Source organism: Mastigoproctus giganteus, chromosome 4 (genome assembly GCF_048544385.1).
Source record: "Mastigoproctus giganteus isolate SK-2022 chromosome 4, ASM4854438v1, whole genome shotgun sequence".
NCBI classification, from domain to species: Eukaryota; Metazoa; Arthropoda; class Arachnida; order Uropygi; family Thelyphonidae; genus Mastigoproctus; species Mastigoproctus giganteus.
The window spans coordinates 116,844,796-116,857,145 of NC_143578.1; the positions used below are offsets into that span (position 1 = coordinate 116,844,796).

General features: G+C 38.1%; 1 protein-coding gene across 5 annotated transcripts in view; it reads right to left on the reverse strand.

Moving 5' to 3' along the window:
* Positions 1-12,350, reverse strand: part of LOC150087015 (microtubule-associated serine/threonine-protein kinase 3-like) — a 912,052-nt gene that overhangs the window by 126,538 nt on the left and 773,164 nt on the right. For all 5 annotated transcript variants that reach the window (XM_090372902.1, XM_090372903.1, XM_090372904.1 and 2 more), the window contains one exon: positions 8,387-8,544. In XM_090372902.1, the coding sequence (XP_090229028.1) occupies positions 8,387-8,544 (158 nt within the window). The remainder of the gene's footprint in view (positions 1-8,386; positions 8,545-12,350) is intronic.

A 12,350-nucleotide genomic window follows, 5' to 3' on the forward strand; every position in this document is an offset into this window, starting at 1 on the left:
TTAATACCTCTTGTGTTTCGAGTTTTCATAAAAAAAAAAAAAAAACCCTACTTTCTACTTCTCAAATAATTTGCAGGGGAAGCCTCAATTCTATCTCCCCGCTATACCTATAAGCTATTCCCGCTCCCATACCCCCATTTCTCCCTTCTGTAACCCATGCTCTTTTCAGAATTTTTTCCCCTGAGGGCAGGGGGGGGGGAGATGCTCCTCTGTGGAGGAACTTCTTCCTGGGCATACCTTCAGTGCCTCCATAGCCAGGTGGGAAGGAGCAGCAGTGCGTAGCACATGCTTCTTGATTAGACCGGGGTTCGAGCCCGTCACCACCAAATACAGAGGATGTGGAAAGGTCAGGGAATGACCACTGTATATCCCGGAGCAATATGGCCTTAGTTGCTAATGCTCCTAAAAACCAAATAACTAACTGTGTATATCCTGGCGCACTTCTTGTGTTTAGGGATAGGTAAGGGGCAGTGAAACTCGTTCTATGCCCCATGCCTGCAAAGATGCCAGGAGCTGGCAAACAACACTCAACAGAACAAGCACATCACTCTACGCAACTACACTTGCTACACTGCCAGCATAAACCTTTTCAAGAATCTGCATGAGACACTGGCATGTCCCATACTGATGTTACAGCGGCTAATGGGGGGAACCCCAGAGACCATCAAGAAACATTCACATTTTGACATCGTCCTTTCTGTACAAGGATACGGTACAGGACTATTACCCTGCAACGATGTGTGCTTAGGTCTCCCTATTATGTTGCCAATCAAACTGGGTAGACAATGGATTCCTAGGAATCAAGGTTATGTTTAGTTAGAGAATTGCATGAGCTTTAAATTGAGACCTATATATAGATTTACCTGCTTTTTTGCTTTCTTTAAGTTTAGTTCTGCTTTAATCTTAGTATCTCCTCTTCGTCTTTAACTGCTGGCATGCTTGTGATTAACAGGGTGCTTGTCTTGGCATTTAGTAATAGCTGAACATACAGTAATTTCATTGTCCTTTTCTCCACATCGGGGAGATTCTGCAAGGGAGACAGCTCATTTGTAGGTGTACATACTTCAGGCACTTGAAGCACCTTAAAGATTTTGGAATATATGGCCTTACTGGGAAGGTAAGGTATCTGGCTTTCACTGAATTTGGAGACATCGGCGAACTGAAGATTGGGATAAGGCTTAGCATGAGGAATATATTTTCATCTCAACACAAACATTCATTTTGCAGTTACCGCTCCTTGGCTTTTTAGTCAAAACAGATTTCTTTGGGCAGTTTCAAGAAGGTCCCATTCTCAGATGAAGCCTTGGGATGAGTTTATTGTCTTATCAGCTGCTATCATAATTGGCATTTCCATAATACAGGTGGCTCAGGAGCAGCCATTTTACAGATTTTGAAGGTACCACCTCTTCTGAATAAAGAAGGGTGATATTTTCCTCACAGGTTTCTCAATGGTGGAAGGGACTATCAGTTATTTGGGTATTGGACCTGATGTAGTTTCAGTTCTGAGCCTCTTCTTATATTTGAATGGTATGATTATTTGGTAGGATATCGTGTTGGGGGTTTCAGAAGAAGAATTTATATTATTAAGATTCACAGTAAGTTTTATTTTGTCTGTGCCTGGGCTCCCCACCTACCAGGGAGTCCAAATGGGAAGAGCAGTACCCAACTTTGTTTGTTTGTTTGTGTTTTGTTTTTTTTTTGTTTTTTGTTTTTTTGGCGCATCAGCAACTGAGGCTATAATGCGCCAAATACCGGTCCCAACAATCAATAAATGAGATCAGGAGTGGGATGCTAAGGCTAACTAGACATAATACCCTTATCAACCACCAGCCTGAATCCTACCCCTCAGACAATCAGAGTAGGAGTATGGCACTGACACGGTAGACCCTTATGGGCAAGCAATCCCAAGACCTCCAGCCTTGTCGAAGCTGGTGCTGAAGTGGCATCTCAACCACAAGGATCTCCCTTTCCAAGTTTCCATGGTTTTTTTGCCATGCGCTGTGACTGCATGGAAAACACATCTTATTCCTGGAATCTAGGCTGCAGGTACTGGAACCCAGCGATGGGAATGCGAAGGACATGCAGCAGCATAGGAGGTCCTGTCACCAAGTATGGCACTCACATCAAAGGACTTCAAAATCATAGGCATGTTGATGGGCGTGTACTGGTGTTTCACAAAATGTTTTTTAAGCTTCTGGAACAGCCATTCTACTGCACACCACATAAGCCACGATTTGTCTCAAAGAAGCACATATGAGAGCCAGGAACAAGTAGTGTGCAGTATATTTTCAGGAATATTTTCTTTCCACCTCTCCATGTTAAACTTGTTAATGAAGAGTTTTGTGAAAGCAATATATAAGACGAATTTGAGATGATTTCATTATTTGAGAAATTTCCAAAGATCAGTGCCGCAAAAGTTAGGGGAATATTTGTGGTGTCTCAAAGCAGAGTTTCTACAGAATGAAAGCTTTGAAAAATGACTCAATGTATTAGAATTAATGTGTGGCAGGCTTTCAAATGGCTTTGTGGAAACATTGCATAACCACAGGTGTCCAGCATAAAAAGATTAGTGTTCAGAAACTAACTGATGTATGTGAAGAAATCAAATGCTGTACTTTGACAAACTTTCATTCATTGTATTTATATTAAGACTTCTTTCCCAAAAACCTTGGCACACTGAATGACAAAGTAGGGTGGAACCATTCCATCAAGTCAATGGAAAATCAAAACCTAGATTTCTGAAACAAACTCATATTGGCCAATTACTCCTAAATTTTGTACCACAACATTCAGGATAAAGTATATCAGAGGAAATCACTCACACAACATTTTTAAATTACACACATTTTTTTTAAAAAAAATGTGTATTACTTTTGTGATACAAATTTATAAAAAGTGTATTACAAAAGTAATACACTTAACCTTATACACATATAACTATGTGTATAAGCTTAAAACTGTACAAGTGTTAATTTGTAATTGTAACCATCTCATCTGTATTTTAATGAACTCATCATAATTAACTTGTACTAATATTATCAGCAGCCATATTACAAAAACTACACATGCACGTTAAGAAAGAACCAAGAACATATTTTATACTAAAAATAGGTGGACTAGATTGTTTCTCCCAACAGACATACACACTAATGCATCTGCCGGGAGGAACAATTAATGATGTCACCAAAAAATGTCAGATTTTAAGGGGGAGGGGGTAAAGAAAGCATTATTATTCATTTGGGAACAGTTGATATTAAACAAACAGAAGCTGATGATTTGTTGGATAAACATAATATTATGCTGAAAAAGTGACGTGAATTTGTATATATTTGCAGTATATATTTGCAGTACCTAACTATTTCAGGTGAAATAGTTAGGACTGTATGCTGAAAGCCTTGTGGATAATATTATAAACATAATATTATGCTGAAAAAGTGACGTGAATTTGTATATATTTGCAGTATATATTTGCAGTACCTAACTATTTCAGGTGAAATAGTTAGGACTGTATGCTGAAAGCCTTGTGTATTAACTCAAGATCTGAGAGACTATGCAAGACTTTTTGGGGGAAATTTTCATCACCATGGCCTGCATTCACAGGCAGAAGGAATCTATTTTGTAGGGATGGGATGCATCTGAGCACAGGTTATGCAAAAAATTTTGTCAGTATCACTGATGATACCTGATGAAGGGTTCAGGGAAACTGCTAGTTGGGGGGGGGGAGGGCAGGGTAATATCGATGTCTTTATATCATATTATGTGTTTATATCAAGAACTCCTGAGGTGTAAGCACACTTGGACACCCCCCCCCCTCAGGAGTGTTCTTGTTTGTTGTACTAGCAGTTGCAGCATACTGCCAAGATGTTCTGAGGTGAGCAGCATTTCAAATTAGGGAAGAGCTAAAGCTAGGGAAAAAAGAGCTTAAAAATCTTAAATAGTATGTCAGGATAGTAAATTATATGAGAACATTATATGAGAACTAATGCTGAAGTGATGGGACTATCAGAAATGTAACGTCTCTCAGAAACAGGGAATAACAAGTTTCACTTGGTGCGAGGAAGGATATATTTAGAAAGATAAGGAAGATAAAAAAGGTGGTGGGGGCATGCTTCTTCTCAAAAGAAGCCCAAGCATGAGTAAAGCTTTCCCCAGATTCAAAAGTTATGCATGATATTTAAGAATCTGTGTCATGTGAGTGATTATTAAGCAAAGGTGTAATGAGAGTAGGAGTAATCTATAGACCAGAAGGTTGTGAAGATTAAAATGACATCCTCAAACATGCAAATGGAATGGGCTAGCAAATAAGAATGTCTCATTATGGGATATTTCAATCTGTCTCCAACTGACTGGGACAAGTGGAAGGGAAACTTACTATGAGAAACAAAATTTTTAAATCAACTAGATGACTGTTATTTGTATCAGCATATTACGGAATGTGGTAGGGGCCAGAACCTAGACCTGATCATCACCATGAACCATCAGGGGTTGGTCACTCGCACTAGCAAGACTTTTGTGGATTTATTGGATGCCTATTTTCTGCAGCAGCAAGTTCGAGAGGAAAACAAAGAGCGTTAATACTCTTCATCTGGTTATCAGCAGTGATTATTCGTGCATTAAGATTTGAAGATAAAGGAACCACTAGGTGGCAGTAATCACAGTGTACTATTGTGGGATTTACTTAAAGATATAATTACCATCAGGTGTAAAGGAAAGGGTTTTTGCTTCCATAAAGGTGAGTACTGTGGTCTCAGACAGTTTTTAAATTCTGTACAGTGGGACCAACTGATAATGTTACCAACAGCAAATTCGAAGCGGGAAGAATTCAAGGAACTAATCGTGGAAGCTACTAGACTTTTCATACCGATTAAGAAATATTGTTCAAAGTTTAGGCCTAAATGGATGTCAGATGAACTAATGAGACTCATGGCAGAGAAGAAAAATACATGGGATGCATATAAATTATCAGGCGACCCAGAAGCCTATGGCAGATATAAGCTAGTTAGTAATCAAGTCACAAAGGAGATTAGGCAAGCAAAGGTAGATTACCAGAAATCTTTGGCAAAGGATGTTAAGAAAAACAGCAAGGACTTCTTTACTTATATAAACTCTGGAAGGAAGGAGATGAATCAGATCGGTTCACTTGATATCGATGGTTCGGCTACTGATGATCCTTCTCAGATAGCTGACAATCTCAATGAATATTTTGCATCTACATTCACACGAGGAGTTATTAAGGGAAGAAAATGCTGGAAATTTATCAAACTGTAACAAGGTTCTTAATGATTTTGTAATAACTGAGAGCAAAGTGGAGGAGAAATTGTTGAAGTTAAACTTAGAGTGGATGGGATCTATCCAGTTATATTAAAGGAGGTGGCAAAGGAAGTAAGCAAATCCTTAGCCATAATGATGAGAGCATCCTTGGACTCAGGAAAAGAAAAGTCATCATGGACTGGAGATGTGCAAATGTATCCCAAATTCACAAAGGGAGATCTAAGGGCAACACTAGTAATTACAGACCAGTTAGTTTATTTTCTGTTCTGGAGAAAATAATGGAGTCACTGGTTAAAGTTGTGCTGCAGGGTCATCTAGACAAGGCTGCAGTAATAATTCAGACACAGCATGGGTTTGTTAAGGGAAAGTCTTGTCTGACAAATTTGATTGGATACTATGATGTGGTTACAAAGGAAGTGGATGCAAAAAATAATTTTGATATCATATACTTGGATTTCAGGAACACTTTTGACACTGTTGTGCATGGAAGACTACTGTACAAATTGGAGCAGTTTGGTATTAAGGGTAAGTTGCTACAATGGATGCTACTCTTTATGGACTAATGTTATTAGTGGAGCCCCCCAGGGTTTGTTGTTGGCCCACTGTTGTTTTGTATATTTATCAATGATATTGATGAAGGTATATCAGGCTTAATGTTGAAGTTTGCAGATGATACAAAGGTTGTCAGGGTTGTTAATGACAGTAATGGCAGTGTGCTACTGCAGCAGGATCTAGAAAATTTGGGCAGATGGGCTGAGAAGTGGCAACTGAAGTTTAACATTAACAAATGCAAAGTACTGCATATGCATAGAAGTAGGCCCAGAGAAATGTACCAACTGTGTGGTACTACACTTAGGGTGATAGAAAACGAAAAAGACCTGGGAGTAATTGTGCAGTCAGATATGAAGTTTTCTGAGTAATGCAGACTGGCTGCCAGAGCAAGTCATGGGGTACTGTCAATGATATACAATAATTTTGCTAGTAGGGAAAAGGAGGTGATTATCGCTTTGTATAAAGCCATGTCAGGCCATGCCTTGAGTACTGCGTACAGGTCTGGAGGCCTCATTTTAGGAAAGATGTAGAGTTGCATATATAGAGAAGGGCAACAAGATTGGTGAGGGGAATGAAGGAGTCCTCTTACCAAGAAAGCCTTAAGTTCTGTAAATTGCAGTGGCTGGAGATTAGGGACCTGTGGGGTGATCTAATTGAGGTGTATAAGGCCTTGAATGGGTTGAGCACGCTGAATTCTGATGGCATTTTTCCACTTGCTCAGATTACGAACCTGAGTAGGCATAAATTCAAATTGAGGAAAGACAGTTGTAGAATAGATGTGCGGAAATTTGCCTTTAGCTAGCAGGTAATTAATTGTTGGAACAAATTTCCATCTGTTGCTGAGGAAGTTGATAGCTTAAATAAATTCAAGGAAGAACTGGAAAAACTTTTAGAGCAAATGGATAGATCAAATGGGAAGGTTTTTTTTTTTTTTTTTTTTTTTGCTGATTCTGTATAAGCTTGCTTTCTTGCATCCTATGCCCGTACTAATGCTAATTTGCCCAACTCAATGCTAAATTTTACACTTTTGTGTCAGGCAATGGAGTGGCAACCCCTAAGGCAGAATGAATGGACCAAGTGGAAGTAGTTATTGTCAGGGAAATGAGAAATATGTAATGAAAAAAGGAAAGGTGGAATAGGACCAGGGCATGTCTGCCAGGGGCAAAAGTACATGGTGTTGTAGAGTCGCTATTGTCTTTTAAGGGCACAAAAGGTAATAAATACTGTTGTACATGATGATAGCACTAATTATATTAAGGGAAGGTGAGCTCAGGAATTATTTAACAAGAACAAGGGAATTTTGGGAAGAAAGACTGTGCAAGGATCATGGGGTAGAATTTTTCTCAGTCAGGTCTGTGCTGGTTAACAGGAGAGGCTGTTTCTATAGGGATGGCATACACTTATTAAGCAAAGCATAATTAGAAAGCCAGCTTATAAGCTTGCTTTCTTGCATCATTTTCCATTATTACTACTACACTTAAATAGAAGGAAGTGTAAATATTCTTGATGCAATCGAGGCTGTTTTAGGTGGGTCAGAAACTGCTAGCTTGGGGATGGGGGGGAATACATGGACTAACTGATCAACTAGAAGCAGAGGCAGAGGCAAAAGCGACTATTGCACTGCATCCATTGGATCATACAGCAGCCTGGAAAGCAAGATGTCAGGGATTTCAAGCCCTGCTATGGGTCATCAATGAACAAGTAAATACATGGGCTGTGTTAGGGTAACTAAGACTAAGAACAGGTGTATATATACTTCCATGTACACTAATCGTAGGAGCACAGTAAATAAATTTGATGAATTTCAAGTACTGATTAAGTCATAAAATCCAGAATCATTATAGGAATATAGGAGACATGGCATCACTCAGTCACATGTGATTCAGAATATGAATATGGGAAGTACAATGTGCTCAGAAAAGAGAGACAGGATAGGAGGGGCAGGGTTATGTGCTTAGTTAAGAAGTATTTGAAATCTAAGTCACTGGCATCCAGTTGACATGTGTGGCCAATGCAATGTTGAGTAGTTTGGAGTGACATAAGAACTGGGAAAATGCAAATGAGTAGGGGTATGCATATAGGCCCAATGAATGTGATGAGTATAACAAACAACTGTATAGATATATAGAATGGGCCAGTAAATCAGAATATCTTATAACTGGGAACTTGAAATATTAATTAGACCAAGTGGATCATTCACACACTAGCATGACTTTAGTGACTTTTTCTCAACTCTGGCTTATACCTATTAAGTAAATTCTCAGTTTGTGTATATTTGAAATCGTCATTACCAATATGTACAACAATATCACCTTAAAAGATGGCAACTGTTCTATGACATCATTAAATTTTGCTTCTGGCAAAAGTTAATGATGTAGAATTTTCCCTGTTTCCGCAAGTACAGAGTCACAAACAACAGCTACCTTCTCTGGGACCAGTAATACTTTCATTGGGGGGGGGGGGTTGCTGCTGTGTTGTCTGATGGACAAATGCATTGAGCTCAGCAGACGATTGTGTTTGATGGCTCCTTTAAAGGTTGAATTATAAATACTGAAGTACTTACTTGCAACATATGTTCTTCTTCAAGTTCCTTTTCAACTCTAGAATAAACCTTTCTAAAACGAGGAGAGCACGAAGAAAAACTACTGAAAACTGAATTTTCCTCATTTTCTTCAATTTCTTCAGAATCTTCCACCTCATGGTTATATCTGTCTGTACGAGCTAAAGTTACAGAAAATTAATTAACTACGCTTAACTTCATTCAAATTTTATGGACAATATTTATATATACCATATATAGCTTAAAATACAATATAAAACACTGTATAGGACTAGGAAAAACCAAGTGGCCATTAAGTTCTGCAATGAATACCTGTTGAATCTTTCCATTAACATTTGAGTATTTCTTATATTCCATTTATAGTTAAATAAGTATTTTAAAGAACTTGGTGGGCACAATTAAAATATCCTTATTTACAACTAGGCATGTTATTCAGAAAATGTAAAAGTGATTTTGAAAAACAAAATTGGACCCAAAAATCATTAACATTTCCGGCAATTTGTATATACAACACTGCACATAAATGCAGAAGGTGTAAGATGATCCAAATGAGGATAGCATTGTGTTTCATGAGTACAATGAAGAACACTAGATGGAAGAGTGAAAGTAATCCAGTGATTACAATTTGCTATTACAGGTATTGCAAGCACCAGCAAAAAAATCTGACGACACCATGCAGTGTCAGAAAAAATGACTGCATAATTCAGGGAAACAGATTGTGGGAGAAAACCAGGGGAAGGATGCAAATCCCTTAGCTGGGTTAAGGATATTGCTCTACAGGTGTGGAAAGTTCTGTGGACAGTGTGCACCAGTATTAACACCAGAAGCAGAACCAATACATACACAGAACTAAGCGAGCTGAATATATCCTGCATTTGACAATTTGAAAGTTGCATAAATTTTTGCAGTTACACCCATACCCAGTCCAACGTGAGGAACAACTGCAAGCAAATGATGCTGAAATTTTACTGTTATTTGCTCTTAACTTGTTGGCATGAATAGAGATAGACAACAGGTGGTTATGGAACAGCTTTCAGAGAGAGAGAGAGAGAACAAGCCTATTTCCACTTGAACGCTGAAACTTGCATGATTTGAGACATGGGGCCATTTCGTATCTCACAAGATTGCTCCATAAAATCCTGCATGTCTCACCTTACATACATATAAAGTCACTATGTGGTTAACTTCATTATTGCTCATTCTTTCTAGAAGAAAATTATCCTATGTATTGTAACATGTTCAGTTACAATACATAGTTCAGTTACTGCCAAATGGAACTAAGACATGTTACCAATTGTTGACATTCCAAACTGAAACACCAGGGAAGTCAAGAAACAATGGTATTTATGAAAAATAGAGCTCTTCTACACATCCAGGAAGCATTTTACCAGTGAAAAATAATAAAGTTTCATTTCCCATGGAGTGGCTACCTTGATCAGTTCAATGTTGTTGTTGTTTGTTTTTAGGAGCATTAGCAACTAAGGCCATATTGCTCCGGGAATATGCGGTGGTTATTCACTGACCTTTCCGCATCCTCCGTATTTGGTGGTGATGGGCTCGAACCCCGGTCTAATCAAGAAGCGTGTGCTACGCACTGCTGCTCCTTCCCACCTGACTACGGAGGCGCCCATCAGTTCAATCTTTGTAACCTCTAGCTCTGGGGACAACCTGACAGGCAATGTATATCATCATAATGCTTTTGACCTAGCAGACCTGGATAGCATTAAACAGCACATGAGAAACATCACCTCCAGTATGTTATATTCATATGCAGGTGACCAGATTAAGGGACATACCAAGTAAGTTGATAAATCCAATACTACCACTTGGATGATCATCCAAAAATGTCAATACAGTGACAATTGTTACTGAATCAATGTTAACACCATGTTCAATCATTTGCATTATGTACAGTCACATAGATCATATAACAAGTTATTATTAGCCATACAGTGCAAGAAAATGCTTCCAAAACACTCCCGAGTTACCCTGAGAGAGAGAGAGAGAGAGAGAGAGAGAGAGAAGTAGAAAGGAATCACCAAGAAAGGAAAGAATGATGATATCCAGCTTAAGATCATTACTCTCTTTAGTTGCCTCTCGAACATGCTGCTGTAGGAAATGATAATCCAATAAATCCACAAAAGTCTTGCTAGTGTGTGAGTGATCAACCCACAAGTTCCAGTCTATACCTGGAAAGTTAAAATTCCTGATTATGACAATCTGATTTACTGGCCCACTCTCTTCTGACAGTTGTTCACATAAGTCACTTTAATGCAGCTATATATGAATATTTTACATTTTGTTGGCATTTTTACAGAAAATGTTCTCACTGAAAATATCAAAAATTAAATTTTAACAGGCTTTTGTGGAGTGCATACTTGTATACATTTTTATGAGTCATTTCAAATAATGTAACTGTTTAGATATGGATGACAATATGATAATAGATTTTACAAGAGATTTTGAAATTAGAGGGCAAAATCATAGATGTAGCCGTTGTTGTCTCATTTTAGATTACAAAGGCTGTAAATCTCTGGATCCAGAAGTTGATGAAACTGAAATAAGTGATACTCTTTAAACAGATGTAAAAGACAGGAAAAAAAGTAGATAAATAAATTACTCCATCTTGTTTTTATAAAGAATTTTACAATACATTTACAATTTTTTTTAAAAATTCTGATTTTATTTTTAAAAACAATTTCACTAAACTAAGTCAAATTAAGAACAAATCAATATTCAAAATCATTTATGAACAAATTTTTCATTTTTACAAATTCTGAAAATTTCATGAAGTAATTCCATGGATTTATGCCAAAAAATCCATGGTTTAGAAACTGCTTCTAAATCATTTTTTTTTCAAAAAAATACTTTAAAACAAAGTATTAGAAACAATAGTGTTGGAATTGGATTAGCATTAACAGAGGCATATCATGCAAGAAAGCAGGCTTATACAGTCTCAGCCAAAAAAAACCCTCTTCTCATTTCACCCATCCATTCACTCCAAATATTTGTCTAGTTCTGCCTTGAACTTACATAAGTTTTTGACCTCTACTACAACAGATGGAAGTTTGTTCCAGCTATCAACAACCTTCTGGCTATAGGCAAATTTCTGAACATATATTCTACAATTGTCTTTCCTCAATTTGAATTTATGTCCCCTCAGGTGAGTAATCTGAGCAAGAGGAAGAATCCCATCAGCATGGAGCTCACTCAAACCAGTCTTATACACCTTAATTAGATCACCTCACAGGTGCCTAATCTCCAGAAAGTGCAATTTGCAGAACTTAAGCCTTTCTTGGTAATAGCAACCCTTTGTTCCACTCACCAATCTCTTTGCCCTTCTCAGTACTCATTCCAGAAGCTAAACATCTTTCCTAAAATGAGACCTCCAGACCTATACACAGTACTCAAGTGGTGCCCTGACAACTGCCTTATAGAAAGCAATAATCACCTCCTTTTCCCTGATAGCAAAATTCCTGTATATCATTAAAAAGACACCATGAGCTACTCTTCGGGACCATCTGCACTGTTTAGAAAACTTCATATCTGAATGCACAATTACCCCCAGGTCCATTTCATTCTCAACTACCCTGAGTGTAGTACCACCCAGGTGATATGTTAATCTGGGGTTACTGCTACCCATATGCAGTACTTTACATTTGTCAATGTTAAACTTCAGTTGTCACTTCTCACCCCATCTGCCCAACTTTTCTAGATCCTATTGCAGTGGCACACTGCCATTACCAATCCTGCCAATTTTTGCATCATCTGCAAATTTGGACATTAAGTCTGACATACCTTCATCAATATCACTGATAAATATACAAAACAACAGAGGGCCTAACACTGGACCCTGGAGGACTCCACTAATAACATTAGTCCACGAAGAGCAGTGTCCATTAATTACCACTCTCTGTCTTCTCCCACTCAACCACCCTTTTATCCATTGTAGAAACTTGCCCTTAAC